Here is a 24,000-nt window from a genome sequence, read left to right as displayed (position 1 = left end):
TGGTGTGGTTCAGCGGTTCACATGTGAAAGATTTCTGTGGGTCCGCCTGTATATATATATATAAATATATACACACACACAGTGAAACTGTGCTAGGAACTGCCCTGCCCTGCATACTAACAGTATTATGGGCTGTAATTTGCAGGCTGGAAGTCGTCCTGAGCTCATCGTCAAGGTTACAGAGCAGGAACGAGACACACACACACACACATCACAGATACACAGCTCTGGCCAAAAGTTTGCCGAATTTTAGGACTGACGCAATTTAAAAAAAAATAATAATTCTAGATCTGAACATAATTTAGACCTTTATTTAACATCATGTAATCAAAGAAATTACAAAACAATATCGCAAAAGGCTTCAATATAATACAGAGATCGACAGGGAGGGAAATCAGACTCCTATTGCACAGCAGTGTGATCCATTCCAGGTTTTACTACCAGCTTGATCAGCCCCCAGTGTGTCTAGCTAACAAGCTCAGGTGTGTCTTATTGTTAAACTCCTAGTGAAACCAGGACTGGATCACACTGCTGTGCATCAGGAGTCTTATTTACATCCCTATATATATATATATATATATATATATATAGGCCAGAAAAGGCATTGACCCTCTTCTCCACCTCATAGTGTTGACTGATCAGTTATATTTAGCACAGCGCTGTGCTGTACTGCTGGTCTAGTGGCGAGGAGTGACAGCCATGCTCTAGAAGAAAGATTCAATACATGCAGAGCCGATAACCACACTGCTGAACACACAACCAGTAACACCAGACTAGCTACGAGAGAACGGGTTTCAGTTTTCGGGAGTGGGTGAACCTGCTTAGCAATAGGAGTCTGATTTCTATCTCATCCCTGGTAATTATATATATATATATATATATAAAACTGCATTTCACTGATCATGTATGAATTTATATATATTACAGGGCAGCAGTGTGGAGTAGTGGTTAGGGCTCGGGACTCTTGACCGGAGGGTCGTGGGTTCAATCCCAGGTGGGGGACACTGCTGCTGTACCCTTGAGCAAGGAACTTTACCTAGATTGCTCCAGTAAAAACCCAACTGTATAAATGGGTAATTGTATGTAAAAATAATGTGATATCTTGTAACAATTGTAAGTCGCCCTGGATAAGGGCATCTGCTAAGAAATAAATAATAATAATAATAATAATAATAATAATAATAATAATAATTTTATATTTTTTATATATATCAATGGGACCGACAGGCAGAAATAATACTATATAGTATTAGTTCTGTGTGTCGGCCCCATTGACATCGCTATGGCAGGTCACTGTCGAATCACACTGTCATAACTTAATGGATCTATTTGACACGCCTGTCCTGTTTAGGTGAAGTCGATTTAAAAAAAAAGGTCGATATAGTTATAGTTATATTGATATGACGAAAGCCTGACGTCACAATTTAGAAGCACGTTTTTGTCTCCACGGGATACAGTGTGACGAGCTAAAGGCTAGTCGGCTAGAATGTAGCGCGTCACTGTAACGCGTGCGGTGACGCTGGCCTCATTTCAGGACATTTTTTGAAGCTGACAACTACAGTTTATTTGATTTTTCTTTTTAACTATATGGTTCGGATGATTTAGTAATCTCGTTAACCGCAAGAAAAAGTTCATGTCTTAACGCGGCTGTTCAATTCTGCAAACACAGCCCTTCAGCGTGCTTCGATGACGCCTCGATATACAAGCTTTAAAAATGATCCAGTTTTTGGTGGTTTTTTCCCCTCCTCACCGTGACGATAAAGAAAGCTCCATTTTCTACATGGCGAGCTTCAGAGCCGGCTTGAAATGTCACTGCTCCGAATACCAGAACACTGCCCTGAAAACAGGTCACGCCGTGTGTAGCCAAAACAAAGGAGATTATAGATATATTATATATATATATATAGAACAGTAAATAAATATTGATTTATAAAGTATCCTATTGCGTAGCCGCTTGTGGTGCGATTGCTTGCAGAGGAATGTGCTGCTCAGAGACTTCATTATTTTAAGTGTCGTGTGTTGTTCTCAGATAACAGTCTCTCTCGTTTGACAGGAGGCTGTACTGCACTTCAAAACACACCAGAGCTGCCTAATGTCGGAAAAAATACCTTTTCAAGCGGTGCAGATGTATTCAAAACCTACCCAAATCTACCAAATTACAACACTATTTAATATCTAATACCCACGTCGGGGCAAATACGTGGAAAAGGGTCCCGTAATCAAACCCGACTTCACTATTATTAATAAGAATTATTATTATTATTATTATTATTATTATTATTATTATTATTCTGCACGAACTTGAATATTTGCCGTAATAAATAAATAAATAAATCATTGATTTATATATATATAGATTTAAAAAGACGAGAAAAACGATCTACTTTAAAATCCACTTATATTATACGAAGTGCTGTTTAAAATGAATAAATAAATAAATAAATAAATAAATAGCAGTATATTTATATACAGTATGTGTGCACAGATGCAACCGGTATTTGCAATGCAGTAGTAATCATACCGCTAATAATAATAATAATAATAATAATAATAATAATAATGATGATGATAACGGGGTTCCCCGTTGTGGAAACTGTCGGTTACTGTCTGACTGCATTTCTTCCAAAAAGAAAAAACTGAATGGTACTTACCAGCGCGGCTGGTTTCCTGTTTAAATCCAAACCCGTGCTTCAAAAAGCCTCATTTTCTGTTCAACTAAAAACACTAAAAGATCCACGAACGCGGGCCGATAAAAGAATGTAACGTCTCCTCGATTTTTAAAAACTAACTCCCTCGATTTTTAAAATCTATGCACTTTCCACAAGTTTCAAGTTTAGAGTTTCTCTCTCCCTCTCTCTCTCTCCCTCTCTCTCTCTCTCTCTCTCTCTCTCTCTTCCGGCCTCTTTCTCAGAAAAAGTCAAGTTCCGGATTGTGTGTCTGTGTGTCACCTTGTTTGAGTTCCGTCTCCCTCTGTAATGAACGGGTGGCTGGTTCAATCACTGATGTGGCTCCATACTACCAACTACTGGTCATAAAACACAACACAAAATATTTATTTTAATTATAAATGGAGTTGCCTCTCCCTGTATCGTTTATGCACTTAATTACCGTGTTTTGTGACGCATGTTCTGTGGTAATTAAGTCTAAATATACAGGACTTGTCAATCCTTAACGTCGCAATTTCCCCATCATTTTTCTTCCCAGTGGAATATATTCTTTACAGTTATAAAATACAATGTTCCGTGGATTCTGTTGTCAATCTCTCACCGCCTCCACGGCCATGCTTGACTGTGATATTAAGGACTGTATTAATGGCGCAATATCATTATTCCACTGTTCTTTTATAGAAAATCTGTTCTACCCAATGAATTGTTCATGTCTAGCCTATCCTGCACTGTTGCATTTTTAGGGGTTCCCCTCTCCGTCCTCCAAAACTTGAACGAGTGACGGCTAAGAACAGACCGACTGACAAAGTATATCTTTTAAAAAAAGCTACATAGAATACATAATAAATAATTCATTATCTTCACTGTGCTTTGAGAAGGGGCTGGTTCATTATCTTCACTGTGCTTTGAGAAGGGGGCTGGTTCATTATCTTCACTGTGCTTTGAGAAGGGGGCTGGTTCATTATCTTCACTGTGCTTTGAGAAGGGGGCTGGTTCATTATCTTCACTGTGCTTTGAGAAGGGGGCTGGTTCATTATCTTCACTGTGCTTTGAGAAGGGGGCTGGTTCATTATCTTCACTGTGCTTTGAGAAGGGGGCTGGTTCATTATCTTCTCTGTGCTTTGAGAAGGGGGCTGGTTCATTATCTTCACTGTGCTTTGAGAAGGGGGCTGGTTCATTATCTTCACTGTGCTTTGAGAAGGGGGGCTGGTTCATTATCTTCTCTGTGCTTTGAGAAGGGGGCTGGTTCATTATCTTCACTGTGCTTTGAGAAGGGGGCTGGTTCATTATCTTCACTGTGCTTTGAGAAGGGGGCTGGTTCATTATCTTCACTGTGCTTTGAGAAGGGGCTGGTTCATTATCTTCACTGTGCTTTGAGAAGGGGGGCTGGTTCATTATCTTCACTGTGCTTTGAGAAGGGGGCTGGTTCATTATCTTCTCTGTGCTTTGAGAAGGGGGCTGGTTCATTATCTTCACTGTGCTTTGAGAAGGGGGGCTGGTTCATTATCTTCACTGTGCTTTGAGAAGGGGGCTGGTTCATTATCTTCTCTGTGCTTTGAGAAGGGGGCTGGTTCATTATCTTCACTGTGCTTTGAGAAGGGGGCTGGTTCATTATCTTCACTGTGCTTTGAGAAGGGGGCTGGTTCATTATCTTCACTGTGCTTTGAGAAGGGGTGCTGGTTCATTATCTTCACTGTGCTTTGAGAAGGGGGGCTGGTTCATTATCTTCTCTGTGCTTTACTACACTGTGCTGTGATTTTACCAGGGGGATTCCACAGCAGTACACTTTGAGAAGGGGTGGTTCTGTCAGCTTGTAAATGAACTAGCTTGTTTGCATTCCTAGTTTTGCACGCTACCTCTCTCCCCACCTGAGATTTCAATTTCTACCTTCCCTTCACTATAACTGAAACAATGCTGTCCACAGACCCAGAACCTCAATGCAGTGTATTGTCGTGCATGCTGTGTAATGTACTGGAGAGTACAAGCATGGTTTTGGACTATAGCGTTTACATGGAGTCTCTCTCTTTCTCTACCTCCTCTAGTCTCTCTTTTTCTTTTCTCATCTCTCAGCTTCCCCCACTATCTCTCTGTCGCTCACCGAATCTCTTTACAGGAAGTTGTTTGCCACAAATTCGATTGCTGTGCAGAGTCTGTGTGTCTCCCAACAGCTTCCGGACCTCAATACACACACACACACACACACACACAGACACACACACACACTGACACACACTGACACACACACACACACACACACACTGACACACACACACACAGACACACACACACACACACACACACACACACACAGACACACACACACACACACACACACACACACACACACTGACACACACACACACAGACACACACACACACACACACACACACACACACAGACACACACTGACACACACACATACACACACACACACACACACACACACACACACACACACTGACACTGACTCACACACTGACACACACACACACACAAACACACACTGACACACACACACACTGACACTGACTCACACACTGACACACACTGACACACAAACACACACTGACACACACACACACTGACACACACTGACACACACTGACACACACACACACACACACATTATACACACACCGATAAAAATACACAAACTCTGACACACACACACACACATCTTAAAATAGCTCACACGCACACGCAATTATAAAACACCTCAAAATGACCCTTTAACGCCCTTTAGTGACAGTAACACCGACAGTGCGATCGTCACTTCCATCTGGGAGGGTGGGGGTGCCCCCTCTGGTGGCCACAAGTTGTAAATGGCTCAGAAGCGTGTGTCACTGCAGCCGGGTGGCTCAGAAGCGTGTGTCACTGCAGCCGGGTGGCTCAGAAGCGTGTGTCACTGCAGCCGGGTGGCTCAGAAGCGTGTGTCACTGCAGCCGGGTGGCTCAGAAGCTCAGGTGCAGGTTTGTTTGAGGTATTCACGAGCTCTCTGAAATGCGCACGGTGATAAGCGAGATAGGGGCTGCTGTTCAAAACATGTTAAGTGAACTCATCCACTTTTAAATTAGCAGAAGCTTTTATCCAAAGCGACTTTCAGAGACTAGTGGGGTGAACTCTGCATCATCAACAACTGCTGCTGCTGCTGCAGAGTCCCTTCCAATAGGAGCTCGTTTGTTTTGCGTCTCATCCGAAGGACGGAGCACAAGGAGGTGAAGTGACTCGCTCAGGGTCACACACAGCGAGTCAGGGGCTGAGCGTTCAGTTCAGCTTTTTTTCAGATAAGTTCATGCAATTTCGTTTTTTACACCCCAGGTGCAATGTACTCTTTTTTCTGTACTTTTAAAAAAAAAAAATTATCAAACGGAAAAAGCCAGCGCTGTGCGCGACCAAGCGTGGTACCTGTTTACAGCAGAACTAACCGCGGACTGTATATATTTATAGAGTCGAGAAGGGGAAGTCGAGTCCCCAGCACCGAGTCCACCAGCTTGCACAGAACCGCACCCTGTTTCAGAACAGAGTCTCACTCTGAATCAGCGACTCGCTGCGCACAGCACACGCCGGGTCCCCAGCGCTCCTTCACGGTACCGCACAGCTCGATTCGCCGCTCCATTCCCACGATGACGCGGGGCTTGCTCTACCTAACCGCGTTCTTTACGGGTAGGTTCTGTCGCGTTTCTGCGTGAATCTCAGTGCATTTTGGCTCTAGTTCCAGCGTCTAATTTAATACGACTCGCGTAAATGGCTGTTGTTATCAGAAGAAAGGTGAAGGGGCTTTTGTGTTTGGCATGTATTTTATATTCTAAAAATGCAACAGAAACTCCATGTCTCCATATAACTCAGTTGACTGTGGACCGGTACCGCTCCGGTTCGTTAGGACGCGGCGTTTAGCACTTAGTCAATAAAAAAACAATAGGATTCTTAGCGGTGATTTGTTTAAAGGAAACAAAAATCTGTTATTATTATTATTATTATTATTATTATTATTATTATTATTATTATTATTATTATTATTATTATTATTATTATTATTATTTCTTAACAGACGTCCTTATCCAGGGCGACTTACAATTGTTACAAGATATCACATTATTTTTAAATACAATTACCCATTTATACAGTTGGGTTTTTACTGGAGCAATCTAGGTAAAGTACCTTGCTCAAGGGTACAGCAGCAGTGTCCCCCGACCTGGGATTGAACCCACGACTCTCCGGTCAAGAGTCCAGAGCCTGTTGAGGATCGTTTCTCAATAATAACTCCAGGACTCCAGATGCAATGCAGCGGGACCTTTCACCGGAACCCGCGTCATCGGATTAACAAAAACATATATATATATATAGCTTACAGAAATGTGGCTTGCATTCTGGAGCACAGACATAAGCCGTTTAATAGAAAGTTATCTGAGAGGACACCTTTTGTCTGTAAGATTTCTGAGATATCTACACCGTTATCTGTTTTGTTTCCTTTTATGTTTGATGATGATGATGAAATCAATATTATGAATTGCTATGAAGGCTGTTTTACTCTACGTTAGATGTATGTGCACTACAGTACTAAACTCGTATTTTGTGCGACAACATCTTTACAGAGCTTCGAAACAGGCAGAGAGAGAGAGAGAGAGAGAGAGAGAGAGAGAGAGAGAGAGAGAGAGAGAGAGAGAGAGAGGGGGAGAGGGGGAGAGAGAGAGAGGGGGGGGGAGAGAGAGAGAGAGGGGGAGAGAGAGAGAGAGAGAGGGGGAGAGGGAGAGAGAGGGGGAGAGGGAGAGAGAGGGGGAGAGAGAGAGAGAGAGAGAGAGGGGGGGGGGAGAGGGAGAGAGAGGGGAGAGAGAGAGAGATGTACTGATAGATAGATAGATAGATAGATAGATAGATAGATAGATAGATAGATAGATAGATAAACACATAGACAGACAGACAGACAGACAGACAAGCAGATAGACAGACAGACAGACTGATAGACAGACAGACAGACAGACAGACAGACAGACAGACAGATAGCTAGACAGACAGACAGATAAACAGACAGACAGATAGATAGATATATATACGATTATAAGTCACCCTGGATAAGGGCGTCTGCTAAGAAATAAATAATAATATATATATATAGATAGATAGATAGATAGATAGATAGATAGATAGATAGATAGATAGATAGACAAACAGACAGATAGACAAACAGACAGCTAGATAGATAGATAGATAGATAGATAGATAGATAGATAGATAGATAGATAGATAGTATATACTTTATACTTTATATTAGTAAGCACCAGCACCATCTAGTGCACAGTTCGTGTATTGCCAGCAAACTAAATTCAACTTGATCCATGGTGGCAGATCTCCAGATGGCGCTGTCTCTTTGTTTTATAGCTTCGGGTTCCTGTGTTACACAGTTCTATGGCAGTGCAACTAGAACTGAAGAGAGGCTCCTGAACCCCTAAACACTAAACACAGACTTAGAAAAAATAAATAAATAAACTCAAACAAACAAACACTATTTCAGTAACAGCAATAAGAATGAATGCGAACATCACAGCGAGGTAAACATAGTTCCTATCATTATTATTACTATTTATTTTTATTTTATTAAAACAGAAAAAAACCCTGTTCTGCTTTGACACGCGCGGGGTGGTGAGATTCTGTGACTCACTTGAAAAGGAGAGGCGTGGAATGCATTTATTTTCAGAATGCAGTGAAACCTGCTTCCTGTGAGATAGCACTCAAACAGGAAGTGAGAGTAGAAATGAGACCAGATTGGGCTCAAAGCTATTACTGTTTATTTATGTTTGCGAAGGAAAAAAAAGGAAATTCCTGTGTGAGGTTTAGGGTTAGGGTTAGGGTTATAATAATAATAATAATAATAATAATAATAATAATAATAATAATAATAATAATAATAATAATAATAATATCATGCAAAAAGATTGACCCATTAAGTACATTGTAACTATGCACGATAACTCATCCTGTAGTACACCTAGAGACACTTAATGGAATGTGTCAGCAGTGTGGAGTGGTGGTTAGGGCTCTGGACTCTTGACCGGAGGGTCGTGGGTTCAATCCCCAGTGGGGGACACTGCTGCTGTACCCTTGAGCAAGGTACTTTACCTAGATTGCTCCAGTAAAACCCCAACTGTATAAATGGGCAATTGTATGTAAAAATAATGTGATATCTTGTAACAATTGTAAGTCGCCCTGGATAAGTGCGTCTGCTAATAAATAAATAATAATAATAATAATAATAATAATAATAATAATAATAATAATAATAATAATAATGTGTTACTGGACTCTACCATTTAACCTCCCCCCCCCCCCCCCCCTCCACTAGCCGGTCTGGCAAAGACAGCAGTGGAGTTCAGTGGCGAGCCCCACTCCCACACGGCCATCCTGGGCGAGACCACCACAATGACATGCCACGTGCACCCCAAGGTCAGGAGAAGTGACCTGGCCTGGGTGAAACTGTGGAAGCCGGCGGGGAACAGCACGGAGACGATCAACATGACGGACAGCGACTTCGTCACCGTCGCAAGCAACGAAACGGCCAGCACCTTGAAGATGCGGGACCTGAAACGCAATGACAGCGGGCTGTACCAGTGTGTCCTGAGAGAGGGGGCGGACCAGCAGTTCTCTCACGGGACCTACCTTCGGGTCATCAGTAAGTGGAGCTCGATCCCTCCCCCCCCCCCCCCCCCCCCACCGTACGGGACACCCGCAGAGCTGCACAAGACTCCCGCTGCAGAGCGCTCTGATCCGTTCCTGGAGTCTAATAAGACACACCTGAGCTTGTTAGCTAGACGCACTGGGGGATGATCAAGCTGGTAGTAAAACCTGGACTGGATCACACTGCTGTGCAATAGGAGTCTGATTTCCATCCCTGTTGATCTCTGTATTGATCTCCGTATTGATGTATTGATCTTGATATTGACACTCTCTCTTAATGGGATGGAAATAAGGCTCCCGTTGCAGAGCGGTTTGATGCATTCCTGGTTTTGCTATGAGTTTAATAAGACACTCTGGGGCTGACCTCTCTGACCCCTCTCTCCTCACAGGGCCCGCACCCCCCAGGCTGCTCAACATGAGCGAGGGGGCGAAGAACAAACTGATCACAGCACAGGGGATCATACTGCTGCTGTGTGTCCTGCTGCCTGGGACCGTGCTGCTGTACCAGGTAATGAAGGAGCCCACTGATACACACACACACACTGACACACACACACACTGACACACACACACTAACACACACACTAACATACACACACACACACTGACACACACACACTAACACACACACTAACATACACACACACACACTGACACACACACACACACACACTGACACACACACACACACTGATACACACACTGACACACACACACTGACACACACACACACACACTGACACACACACACACTGATACACACACACACACTAACACACACACACACTGACACACACACACACTGACACACACACACACTGATACACACACACTGCCACACACACACACTGATACACACACTGACACACACACACTGACACACACACACTGCCACACACACACACTGACACACACACACTGCCACACACACACACACACTGATACACACACTGCCACACACACTGATACACACACACACTGCCCTCTCTACACTGATAATCCCTGCTCTATCTCTGTGATGGTAATGCGTTCCTATTGTGTGATAGCAGCACCTGCACTGTGATTGATCAGGGTGCCAGTGCAAGGCAATGCTGCAGAACCTCCGCACTGAACTCCCTCTCTCCTCTCCTCTCCTCTCCTCCGCAGACAAAACAAAGGAATATGAGAAGCTATGAGATGAAGTACAACAAGGAAGAGGAGGAGAATATCTATGAGGTGGGACCAGTCTGTATATCTCTATAGAATATCTATGAGGAGAGACCAGTCTGTATATCTCTATAGAATATCTATGAGGAGGGACCAGTCTGTATATCTCTATATAGAATATCTATGAGGAGAGACCAGTCTGTATATCTCTATAGAATATCTATGAGGAGGGACCAGTCTGTATATCTCTATATAGAATATCTATGAGGAGGGACCAGTCTGTATATCTCTATATAGAATATCTATGAGGAGGGACCAGTCTGTATATCTCTATATAGAATATCTATGAGGAGGGACCAGTCTGTATATCTCTATAGAATATCTATGAGGAGAGACCAGTCTGTATATCTCTATATAGAATATCTATGAGGAGGGACCAGTCTGTATATCTCTATATAGAATATCTATGAGGAGGGACCAGTCTGTATATCTCTATATAGAATATCTATGAGGAGGGACCAGTCTGTATATCTCTCTATAGAATATCTATGAGGAGGGACCAGTCTGTATATCTCTATAGAATATCTATGAGGAGGGACCAGTCTGTATATCTCTATAGAATATCTATGAGGAGGGACCAGTCTGTATCTCTCTATAGACTATCTATGAGGAGTTCCCAGTCTGTATATCTCTATAGAATATCTATGAGGAGAGACCAGTCTGTATCTCTATATAGAATATCTATGAGGAGAGACCAGTCTGTATATCTCTATAGAATATCTATGAGGAGAGACCAGTCTGTATATCTCTATAGAATATCTATGAGGAGGGACCAGTCTGTATATCTCTATAGAATATCTATGAGGAGGGACCAGTCTGTATCTCTATAGAATATCTATGAGGAGGGACCAGTCTGTATCTCTATATATAGACTATCTATGAGGAGGGACCAGTCTGTATATCTCTATAGAATATCTATGAGGAGAGACCAGTCTGTATCTCTATAGAATATCTATGAGGAGAGACCAGTCTGTATCTCTATATATAGACTATCTATGAGGAGGGACCAGTCTGTATCTCTATATAGAATATCTATGAGGAGAGACCAGTCTGTATCTCTATATAGAATATCTATGAGGAGGGACCAGTCTGTATCTCTCTATAGAATATCTATGAGGAGGGACCAGTCTGTATCTCTATATATAGACTATCTATGAGGAGGGACCAGTCTGTATATCTCTATAGAATATCTATGAGGAGAGACCAGTCTGTATCTCTCTATAGAATATCTATGAGGAGAGACCAGTCTGTATCTCTATATATAGACTATCTATGAGGAGGGACCAGTCTGTATCTCTATAGAATATCTATGAGGAGGGACCAGTCTGTATATCTCTATAGAATATCTATGAGGAGGGACCAGTCTGTATCTCTATAGAATATCTATGAGGAGGGACCAGTCTGTATCTCTCTATAGAATATCTATGAGGAGGGACCAGTCTGTATATCTCTATAGAATATCTATGAGGAGGGACCAGTCTGTATATCTCTATAGAATATCTATGAGGAGGGACCAGTCTGTATATCTCTATAGAATATCTATGAGGAGAGACCAGTCTGTATCTCTCTATAGAATATCTATGAGGAGAGACCAGTCTGTATCTCTATAGAATATCTATGAGGAGGGACCAGTCTGTATATCTCTATATAGAATATCTATGAGGAGAGACCAGTCTGTATCTCTATAGAATATCTATGAGGAGGGACCAGTCTGTATATCTCTATAGAATATCTATGAGGAGGGACCAGTCTGTATCTCTCTATAGAATATCTATGAGGAGAGACCAGTCTGTATCTCTATATATAGACTATCTATGAGGAGGGACCAGTCTGTATATCTCTATAGAATATCTATGAGGAGAGACCAGTCTGTATCTCTATAGAATATCTATGAGGAGAGACCAGTCTGTATCTCTATATATAGACTATCTATGAGGAGGGACCAGTCTGTATCTCTATATAGAATATCTATGAGGAGAGACCAGTCTGTATCTCTCTATAGAATATCTATGAGGAGAGACCAGTCTGTATCTCTATATAGAATATCTATGAGGAGAGACCAGTCTGTATCTCTATATATAGACTATCTATGAGGAGGGACCAGTCTGTATATCTCTATAGAATATCTATGAGGAGAGACCAGTCTGTATCTCTATAGAATATCTATGAGGAGAGACCAGTCTGTATCTCTATATATAGACTATCTATGAGGAGGGACCAGTCTGTATCTCTATATAGAATATCTATGAGGAGAGACCAGTCTGTATCTCTATATAGAATATCTATGAGGAGGGACCAGTCTGTATCTCTATATAGAATATCTATGAGGAGAGACCAGTCTGTATCTCTATATAGAATATCTATGAGGAGAGACCAGTCTGTATCTCTATATATAGACTATCTATGAGGAGGGACCAGTCTGTATATCTCTATAGAATATCTATGAGGAGAGACCAGTCTGTATCTCTATAGAATATCTATGAGGAGAGACCAGTCTGTATCTCTATATATAGACTATCTATGAGGAGGGACCAGTCTGTATATCTCTATAGAATATCTATGAGGAGGGACCAGTCTGTATCTCTCTATATAGAATATCTATGAGGAGGGACCAGTCTGTATATCTCTATATAGAATATCTATGAGGAGGGACCAGTCTGTATATCTCTATAGAATATCTATGAGGAGGGACCAGTCTTTCAGCGTCTCTTCATTAGTTTATTTCATTGATTTATTTATTTTTGTTAATTTTTGCATGTGTAGTATTTTATTAACCCTCCCCCCCCCCCCCCCCCCAGGGTTTGAACCCGGAGGATTTTTCCCTGTATCATGATCTGACCCATACTACAGTGCGGAGCCCCTACCAGGACGTGGGGAGCATGGGGAGCATGCAGGGCTACGACACACAGCTGGAGAAACCATGAGCCAACCGGAACACACACCAGAACCGGAACACAGAACACACACCCCGGAACACCGGAACCAGAACACACAACACAGAACACACACACCCCGGAACCAGAACACACAACACAGAACACACACCCCGGAGCCAGAACACGGAACACACACACCGGAATCGGAACACACACCAGAACAGGAACACAGAACACACACCCCGGAACACCGGAACCAGAACACACAACATAGAACACACACACCCCGGAACACCGGAACCAGAACACACAACACAGAACACACACACCCCGGAACCAGAACACACACACCTGAACCAGCACACACAACACAGAACACACACACACCGGAACCAGAACACAAACACCTGAACCAGCACACACAACACAGAACACACACACACCGGAACCAGAACACAAACACCTGAACCAGCACACACAACACAGAACACACACACCCCGGAACCAGAACACAAACACCTGAACCAGCACACACAACACAGAACACACACACACCGGAACCAGAACACAAACACCTGAACCAGCACACACAACACAGAACACACACACCCCGGAGCCAGAACACAAACACCTGAACCAGCACACACAACACAGAACACACACACACACCGGAACCAGCACACACAACACAGAACACACACACACCGGAACCAGAACACAAACACCTGAACCAGCACACACAACACAGAACACACACACCCCGGAACCAGAACACACAACACAGAACACACACACACCGGAACCAGAACACAAACACCTGAACCAGCACACACAACACAGAACACACACACCCCGGAACCAGAACACACAACACAGAACACACACACCCCGGAACCAGAACACAAACACCTGAACCAGCACACACAACACAGAACACACAACACCTGAACCAGCACACACAACACAGAACACACACACCCCGGAACCAGAACACACAGCACAGAACACACACACCCCGGAACCAGAACACAAACACCGGAACCAGCACACACAACACAGAACACACACACCCCGGAACCAGAACACACAGCACAGAACACACACACCCCGGAACCAGAACACAAACACCTGAACCAGCACACACAACACAGAACACACACCCCGGAGCCAGAACACAAACACCTGAACCAGCACACACAACACAGAACACACACACACCGGAACCAGAACACAAACACCTGAACCAGCACACACAACACAGAACACACACACCCCGGAACCAGAACACAAACACCTGAACCAGCACACACAACACAGAACACACACACACCGGAACCAGAACACAAACACCTGAACCAGCACACACAACACAGAACACACACACTGGAATTGGAACACACACCAGAACACAGAACAGCTAGGACGCTTGGTTTGGATACACGACTCTCTGTAAAGTGTTTTTTATGAATGCCGTGTTCGGGGCTTATCAAAGATTGTTTTTTTTATAGCTTTTTGATGTGCGTGTGGGTCTGACTGCAGAGCTGTTTGAAATGAGAGGCAAATTATCTCATCTTATCAGTCAGCATTGATCTCAGCATTACCAGTCAGCATTGATCTCAGCATTACCAGTCAGCATTGATCTCAGCATTACCAGTCAGCATTGATCTCAGCATTACCAGTCAGCATTGATCTGACTCGCCCCGCTGGGTATGTGCTGATCTGCTGTTCCATTGCTTGAAACAGGGAGATGCATCTTCTATCTATTACAGCAGAAACCGCTTGCATAGCAAGCGAACGAGACCCGGTCTCACAAAAGTGTGTGCTTCATAGTGTAGGTGCTCCTCGCTTTTGTATTATTATTATCCATCTCCCTGTACTTAATTTGCATAAATAAATAAATAAATAAAGCTTCTATTTTCAGTCTACAACGATTTCATGTAATAACATTTCAACCTGTCTGAACTTATTAAAAATAACTAACACAAAGCAGATTTATTTTGTATCTGTATTTAAATGTTTTATACCATAACCTGTCCCACTTATTATTATTATTATTATTATTATTATTATTATTATTTGGGGATGTAATTCGCTTTGCATAAAAGCTTCTGCTAATGATAATAAACCACGCAGGCTGATTAAATGTCATTCAATACGTCACCTTTACGTCACAGAATTATTACGCACATGCCCGGGGATCCCTCGTCGCGTCATCGGCGCTGCGAGAGGCGTGGCCACTAGAGGCGGACAATATATACAGTGGGCGTGTTTAAAATCAGACCACGGAAGGAATTGCGGTGACTGAGGCTCAGGATTGGGCGAGCGCTCCGCTTAGGGGCGTAACGCGGAGCCTGATTGGACCGAAGAGGATCCCAGAGGCGGTGACGCCACAGGAAAGATGGCGTCAGGGAAGGGGAGAGGCGAAAATGGCGTCAAAAATACGAATTGGAAAGTAAACAGCTTGATTAAGAAGAAGGGTGGCGGCCATTCAGCGGCAGGTAAGAGGCGGCGCTGCAGGGAGGGGACCGGGGTGGCACAGAGCAGCTTTCACGAGGGTCCGGTTTGTGCACCAGAGCTGATAAACGAACCGGGACTGGAACCTGATCCGGCGGGTCCGCTAAGCCACGGGAAGTGACAGCGTCCAGTATGCGGATGGAATGCATCGCGCAGACCCGGCTACAGTGACGCTGTTTAACATAGTTACATAATAACCACCCCCGAACTGCCTTCTACCGCAGCGAGTTAACAGCAGCGTAATCATCATCATAATAACCATTATCATCATCATCATAATAATCATAATAATTATCATTGCACTGTAGACTGCGGTGAGATACAACGGAGACACCAATCTCGTATGCAAAATGCAACTCGGTACTGTACTGTGGTGCCCACAGTATTAAACCACTGTATGCATGTCAGGGTTACGTGTTACTAGTACGTTTCTTGCGTTTTTATTAGATTTAGGACAGCGGGCTGGAGACGCTTCCTCACACAGGGAGTGTTGAGGGGAGGCAATGGGTTAGCTAATCACGCTGTTGGTGCTGAATCACTGGGATCCTTTAAGACCCGACTCGACAAAGCTCTGAGATCAATCAGCTGCTCGGAACCGGACGAGCTCTGATGGGTCGAACGGGGCCGCCTCCTCTCGTTCGTGTATTTTCGGATGTTCTCGTGTGTGCGCGCAGAACTGGAATCAATTCAAACTGCTCCATCCTTGTGCCATTGACTGCACTGTTAGAGCGCCGTGCTGTGGCCAGTGAGGGAATCACACACAGGGATATTCAGTAGTCTGCACTACACCTTTCATCTCTCTGGCCTCTGTTTTTTTCCTCTCTCCCTTTCCTCCCTCCCTCTCTCCCTCTTCTCCTCTCTCCCTCACTCCACTTTACCCCAGATAGCTGCCCTGTTGTGACTGTGCTTTTATTGGCTCAGTGTGTTCTGGAACTGGAGAGGGAAGGTATGAGGGGGAGGGAGGTGTAGTGAGTCACTGGTTACTCCCCAGTTAAGACATCCAGAGCTGGGGGTCACACTGGGGAAATATGGCATTAAATAATTACATTGGGAAGGTATGTTTGCTCCTCTAAGCCTCTATAGGTCTGTTGAAAGTTACAAAAGCAAGTCTATTGTATTGTGTTCTCTTCTAGTTTCAATCACACTGATGAAGGCACTAGAGCCCAAACGCTGGTCTGCTTGACTCGGTCTCTTCTAGTTTCAATAACACTGATGAAGGCACTAGAGCCCAAACGCTGGTCTGCTTGACTCGGTCTCTTCTAGTTTCAATAACACTGATGAAGGCACTAGAGCCCAAACGCTGGTCTGCTTGACTCGGTCTCTTCTAGTTTCAATAACACTGATGAAGGCACTAGAGCCCAAACGCTGGTCTGCTTGACTCGGTCTCTTCTAGTTTCAATCACACTGATGAAGGCACTAGAGCCCAAACGCTGGTCTGCTTGACTCGGTCTCTTCTAGTTTCAGTCACACTGATGAAGGCACTAGAGCCCAAACGCTGGTCTGCTTGACTCGGTCTCTTCTAGTTTCAATCACACTGATGAAGGCACTAGAGCCCAAACGCTGGTCTGCTTGACTCGGTCTCTTCTAGTTTCAATCACACTGATGAAGGCACTAACCTGTCTGCCTCTCAGGGTTATTATTATTATTATTATTATTATTATTATTATTATTATTATTATTTATTTCTTAGCAGACGCCCTTATCCAGGGCGACTTACAATTGTTACAAGATGTCACATTATTTTTACATACAATTACCCATTTATACAGTTGGGTTTTTACTGGAGCAATCTAGGTAAAGTACCTTGCTCAAGGGTACAGCAGCAGTGTCCCCCCACCTGGGATTGAACCCACGACCCTCCGGTCAAGAGTCCAGAGCCCTAACCACTACTCCACACTGCTGGGTTACTGCATCTCTTTAACTGGATGCTGTTGCTTCTGCCCCAGTTTGAGTGGCGCTCCTCCCTCTGTCACACTCCAGAGTCCACGTTGTTTTGGTCTGATCGTTGCTGTTTTAGTGCTGTTTGGTCTCCAGGGTGTTTGGAGGAGCCCGGTGTTCTCATTCAAACTCGGGTTTTGTTTCTCTTGGTTCCTGAATGGCAATAACAACATGTTTGTGTTTTTAGCAGTGAGGGACCAGCGTGATCTAATCTGTCGACAGTGACCTCAGGACATGAGTGCTGTCAGCCGTTATACTGTGCAGTACAATACAGCTCAGCACAACACAGTATAACACAGTACAATACAATACAATATCATACAATATAACACAGTACAACACAATACAGTACAATACAATATAACACAGTACAATATAACACAGTACAATGCAATACAACACAATACAGTACAATACAATACAGTACAGCTCAATACAACACAGTATAACACAGTACAATACAATACAGTACAATATCATACAATATAACACAGTACAACACAATACAGTACAATATAACACAGTACAATATAACACAGTACAATACAATACAATACAGTACAACACAATACAATACAGCTCAATACAATACAGTACAACACAGTACAACACAATACAGTACAATACAGTACAATACAACACAGTACAATACAATACAGTACAAAATAACACAGTACAATACAATACAATACAGTACAACACAATACAATACAGCTCAATACAATACAATACAGTACAACACAGTACAGTACAATACAATACAACACAGTACAATACAACACAGTACAATACAACACAGTACAATACAATACAATACAGTACAATACAGTACAATACACTACAACACAGTACAACACAGTACAATACAACACAGTACAATACAATATAACACAGTACAGTACAATACAATACAACACAGTACAATACAACACAGTACAATACAATACAATACAGTACAATACAATACAGTACACTACAACACAGTACAACACAGTACAATACAACACAGTACAATACAATATAACACAGTACAATACAATACAGTATAATACAGTACAATACAACACAGTACAATACAATATAACACAGTACAGTACAATACAATACAACACAGTACAATACAACACAGTACAATACAACACAGTACAATACAATACAATACAGTACAACACAGTACAATACAATACAGTACAATACAGTACAATACACTACAACACAGTACAATACAACACAGTACAATACAACACAGTACAGTACAATACAATATAACACAGTACAGTACAATACAATACAGTACAATTCAACACAGTACAATACAACACAGTACAATACAATACAATACAGTACAATACAGTACAATACACTACAACACAGTACAATACAATACAATACAGTACAATACAGTACAATACACTACAACACAGTACAATACAACACAGTACAATACAATATAACACAGTACAGTACAATACAATACAACACAATACAGTACAATACAACACAGTACAACACAGTACAATACAACACAGTACAATACAATATAACATAGTACAATACAATATAATACAGTACAATACAATACAGTACAATACAGATCTGCTCTCTTACTCTGTGCTGTTTACTGCACTCTGTGGAGTGGAGCTGGCCAAGGGAAATTCCTCTCAACTCTGTTGAGAATAACACTTAAGAACATTTCTTAGCAAGCTGGCCAAAATAGCTAGAAAATATGTGTGTGTTTTTAAAAGCTGTGTTCTGAGACGATGCGCGACCCAGTCTGAGTTCACTGGGAGAAAAGGCAAGACACGGTCTTGTTTTTGTTTTAGTTTAGTTTAGTTTAGTTTAGGTGGTTTTGAGTTCCCTGCACTAAAGCTACAGGCAGACCGTATCCCACAATCCTGTGCAGGGATGTTAATCAGACTCCCGTTGCACAGCGGTTTGATCCATTCCTGGTTTCACTAGGAGTTTGATAATAAGACACACCTGAGCTTGTTACCTAGACACACTGGGGGCTGATCAAGCTGGTAGTAAAACCTGGACTGGGTGACACTGCTGTGCAATAGGAGTCTGATTTCCATTGGTGCAAAGTTGAACTATACTCTCGGTAATTTGATAATAATATCTTTATTTTAATAATATCTTTATTTTTATATAGCGCCTTTCGTAGTGGACCACCATCACAAAGCACTTTACAGAGGTAGGCTGTGAACTGTGCATTATATACAGAGTCACTTCCAATAGGACGTTGATTTAACATCTCATCCGCAGGACGGAGCACGAGGAGGTTAAGTGACTTGCTCAGGGTCACACACAGTGAGTTAGTGGCTGAGGTGGGATTTGAACCAGTGACCTTCTGGTTATAAGCTCTGGACTTTAACCACTGGCCTGCACTGCCTCCTTAAGTAATTTTCCAGATATCTGCAGCAGATTAGCAGTTTAGAACAGGAAATCTGCACTGTCTGCAAGTCCATACCTAGCCCTGATAAACACAGTACACTAAGGTGAGTTCATGGGGGGAGGGGAGGAGTTTGTTTATGAGCCTGCATTCTGTAACCCCTCCCCTTCTGTCAGGCTGCTACAGGGAGGGGGCGGGGCTCTGTAACCCCTCCCCTTCTGTCAGGCTGCTACAGAGCGGGGGCGGGGCTCTGTAACCCCTCCCCTTCTGTCAGGCTGCTACAGGGAGGGGACGGGGCTCTGTAACCCCTCCCCTTCTGTCAGGCTGCACTGGGAGGGGGCGGTCTCTGTAACCCCTCCCCTTCTGTCAGGCTGCTACAGAGCGGGGGCGGGGCTCTGTAACCCCTCCCCTTCTGTCAGGCTGCTACAGTGAGGGGGCGGGGCTTGGGCTGGTGTTGATAACATGATCCGTGGTGCATCGAGTTTAATCATTCACAAGCCAGAATAGCAGAGTACCAGCTAGAGAGATCACGAGAGAGAGAGAGAGAGAGAGAGAGAGAGAGAGAGAGAGAGAGAGAGAGGGAGGGAGTTTTATCAACAGCTGTGTTGTGCGGTGTCCTCGTATCAAGGATAAGTTTGCTACAGTGTCGTGAGTCGGGTGTCACAGTTTCACCCTCTGTCTCGCAGTCAAGGATATAGCATTGAGAAAAGGTACAGTATTGCTGTCTAAATGTATCTTTCTCTTCTCTTTTTGAAGTTTTCTCTGCCGAGCTTGAATCTAGTTTTTAGTCCATGTGTAATGTAAGGAATTATATACAGTGAAGCTGTATGTATAAGCCTGTAATTCAAAACTCTGCTGGTTCTACAATTGCTGTCTGTGATGTCACTGTGTGTTATAGCAAATAATATACAATAAAAAAACTGTACGTATAAGGCTGTAATTCAATCACACTGATGAAGGCACTAGAGCCCAAACGCTGGTCTGCTTGACTCGGTCTCTTCTAGTTTCAATTACACTGATGAAGGCACTAGAGCCCAAACGCTGGTCTGCTTGACTCGGTCTCTTCTAGTTTCAATCACACTGATGAAGGCACTAGAGCCCAAACGCTGGTCTGCTTGACTCGGTCTCTTCTAGTTTCAATAACACTGATGAAGGCACTAGAGCCCAAACGCTGGTCTGCTTGACTCGGTCTCTTCTAGTGTCAATCACACTGATGAAGGCACTAGAGCCCGAACGCTGGTCTGCTTGACTCGGTCTCTTCTAGTTTCAATCACACTGATGAAGGCACTAGAGCCCAAACGCTGGTCTGCTTGACTCGGTCTCTTCTAGTTTCAATAACACTGATGAAGGCACTAGAGCCCAAACGCTGGTCTGCTTGACTCGGTCTCTTCTAGTTTCAATCACACTGATGAAGGCACTAGAGCCCAAACGCTGGTCTGCTTGACTCGGTCTCTTCTAGTTTCAATCACACTGATGAAGGCACTAGAGCCCAAACGCTGGTCTGCTTGACTCGGTCTCTTCTAGTTTCAATCACACTGATGAAGGCACTAGAGCCCGAACGCTGGTCTGCTTGACTCGGTCTCTTCTAGTTTCAATCACACTGATGAAGGCATGTAAATTCTATTTTAGTGTCAAACTGACTCTGATTGTAAGACCGTGACTCACAGAAGCTTTGGAGCCGTTAAGAATTGTTTCGTTTTTTTTTTGGCGTGAAAAATGCTGTGTGATTGCAGAATCTCGCGGCTTTTAAAATCTGGGTCAACTTTCCGTTCTTCGGAAGGCAGGATATTAATACTCTCTGTGTGTTTGGCATGCATGCCATTGCTGATGCCAGCCTGTGAAGATTTAAACTCCGTCTCGCAGCTTCATTGTCCTCGTTTCAGCTCAGAGCAGTGACCGATTCACTGTGTGTCGATGTATGGCGACCCTTTCCTTACGCGATGCATCGTAACTGAGGTCCGTACCGTTTGTAATCGAGATACGAGACCACAGCTCAGTGTAGCTCATTGTACAGGGCTGGAAACAAGACTCCCGTTGCACAGCACTTTGATCCATTCCCAGGTTTCACTGGGAGACAGGAGACCAGAAAAAGTGTCTCAGTGTTCGCTGTGCTGTGCTGTGCTGTGCTGTGCCGTGCTGTGCTGTGACCCATTTCTTTCCTAGCAGTGTGTTCACATGGCAAAACTCCAGCCAGAACAGCCCAGAGCTCTCCCTTGAACAATGCAGGACTTAGCGAGCAGGCAGGAGAGCCAGCAACTGTGTTAAAGTTCACTGCATTGTGACCTGCGTGACATGACATAGGAGGGTGTATGAGAGAGGGGGGAGAGAGGGGAAGGGGAGAGAGAGAGAGACGTTGTGTGTTTGTTGCCAGTATGTTATTGTGCACTAAGTCCTTGTTAACCAGTTCTGAATGTCAACTGCTGTAGCGAAACCTGAAAAAATCATGCCAGCTTGACTCTCTCTCTCTCTCTCTCTCTCTCTCGCCCTCTCTCTCTCTCTCCCTCCCTCTCTCTCTCTCTCCCTCTCTCTCTCTCTCTCCCTCTCTCCCTCCTTCCCTCTCTCTCCCTCCTTCCCTCTCTCTCTCTCCCTCCCTCCCTCTCTCCCTCTTTCTCTCTCTCTCTCTCTCTCTCTCGCTCTCTCCCTCTCTCTCTCTCTCCCTCCCTCCCTCTCTCCCTCTTTCTCTCTCTCTCTCTCTCTCTCGCTCTCTCCCTCTCTCTCTCTCTCCCTCCCTCCCTCTCTCCCTCTTTCTCTCTCTCTCTCTCTCTCTCTCTCTCTCTCCCTCTCTCTCTCTCTCCCTCCCTCCCTCTCTCCCTCTTTCTCTCTCTCTCTCTCTCTCTCTCTCTCTCTCTCTCTCTCTCTCTCTCTCTCTCTCTCCCTCTCTCCCTCCTTCCCTCTCTCTCCCTCCTTCCCTCTCTCTCTCTCTCCCTCCCTCCCTCTCTCCCTCCCTCCCTCTCTCCCTCTCTCCCTCTCTCGCTCTCTCTCTCTCTCTCTCTCTCTCTCCCTCTCTCTCTCTCTCCCTCCCTCCCTCTCTCCCTCTTTCTCTCTCTCTCTCTCTCTCTCTCTCTCTCTCCCTCTCTCTCTCCCTCTCTCCCTCCTTCCCTCTCTCTCTCCCTCCTTCCCTCTCTCTCTCCCTCCTTCCCTCTCTCTCTCTCTCCCTCCCTCCCTCTCTCCCTCTCTCTCTCTCGCTCTCTCTCTCATCTCGCTCTCTCTCTCTCTCGCGCTCTCGCTCTCTCTCTCTCTCTCTCTCTCTCTCTCTCTCTCTCTCTCTCTCTCTCTCTCTCTCTCTCTCTCTCTCTCCCCTCCCCCGCCTCCAGACCCCTCCTCTCCCCCCCCCGTCCTCCTCCCTCTCCCCCCGGGCTCGGTGATGTCGTTTTCCTCGGAGGAGGGCTCCGCTGAGCTGAAGGACCCCCGGATCGTGTTCCAGAATCTCCACTCGGTTCTCGATGAGAACATCGCCTTCTTCCGCGGCAGGGCTCCTCCGAGCCGGCCCGCCGCTTCGTGGCCGTCTTCTCCCTGATCCAGAGCCACGCCCGCAGCCTGGAGCCGGCCGTCCACGCCTTCACCAGCGTGTACCACGTGTTCGACTTCGACGCGGCCACGCCCGCCAATGGGTACCGCAGTCTGGTCAAGGTAAGGTGCGGAGGGGAGTGGGGAAAGAGAGTCTGTCTCCCTCTCCGTCTCTCTGTCTCTCGCCTCTCCCTGTTCTCAACAGTTCCTTGCTTGTCCCGTATTATCTAA

The 24,000-nt window shown here is 44.3% G+C and overlaps 3 protein-coding genes across 4 annotated transcripts in view; 2 read left to right on the top strand and 1 right to left on the bottom strand.

Annotated features, from left to right (window-relative positions):
• Positions 1–2,940, bottom strand: part of LOC131731644 (rho guanine nucleotide exchange factor 1-like) — a 38,309-nt gene extending 35,369 nt beyond the window's left edge. The window contains 1 exon segment of the mRNA XM_059020886.1: positions 2,652–2,940. The gene's annotated coding sequence lies outside the window, so the exon portion shown is untranslated.
• LOC117434100 (B-cell antigen receptor complex-associated protein alpha chain) lies at positions 751–13,990 on the top strand. 2 transcript variants are annotated; one of them, XM_059020888.1, is made up of 5 exons: positions 751–856; positions 9,005–9,331; positions 9,726–9,844; positions 10,483–10,551; positions 13,341–13,990. In XM_059020888.1, exons 2-5 carry the CDS (start codon positions 9,082–9,084, stop codon positions 13,464–13,466), a joined length of 564 nt encoding a protein of 187 aa, XP_058876871.1. In that variant the 5' UTR covers positions 751–856; positions 9,005–9,081; the 3' UTR covers positions 13,467–13,990. The 2 variants fall into 2 exon arrangements, with proteins under 2 accessions (XP_058876871.1, XP_058876870.1); XM_059020887.1 differs by lacking the exon at positions 751–856 and adding an exon at positions 6,109–6,330.
• A 1,826-nt stretch (positions 13,991–15,816) lies between these two features.
• LOC131731643 (hormone-sensitive lipase-like) lies at positions 15,817–23,892 on the top strand (the record flags this gene model as incomplete). Its single annotated transcript, XM_059020885.1, is given in 2 exon segments — positions 15,817–15,916; positions 23,711–23,892. Coding segments are annotated over 2 exon segments (282 nt in total), but the record flags the coding sequence as incomplete, so codon positions are not given.
• Positions 23,893–24,000: the final 108 nt, after the last annotated feature.

The sequence above is a fragment of the Acipenser ruthenus genome, unplaced genomic scaffold (assembly GCF_902713425.1).
Source record: "Acipenser ruthenus unplaced genomic scaffold, fAciRut3.2 maternal haplotype, whole genome shotgun sequence".
Lineage (NCBI taxonomy): Eukaryota > Metazoa > Chordata > Actinopteri > Acipenseriformes > Acipenseridae > Acipenser > Acipenser ruthenus.
The sequence above is the reverse complement of the archived record's forward strand: the minus strand, read 5'-3'. Positions and strand labels throughout refer to the sequence as shown.

Bases quoted from the DNA above. Each gene is read 5' to 3' on its own strand.
- LOC117434100 (XM_059020887.1), top strand. From the start codon at position 6,291: ATGACGCGGGGCTTGCTCTACCTAACCGCGTTCTTTACGG. The intron at 9,332-9,725 runs GTAAGTGGAGCT...CTCTCCTCACAG, and splicing joins GACCTACCTTCGGGTCATCA to GGCCCGCACCCCCCAGGCTG. The intron at 10,552-13,340 runs GTGGGACCAGTC...CCCCCCCCCCAG, and splicing joins AGGAGGAGAATATCTATGAG to GGTTTGAACCCGGAGGATTT.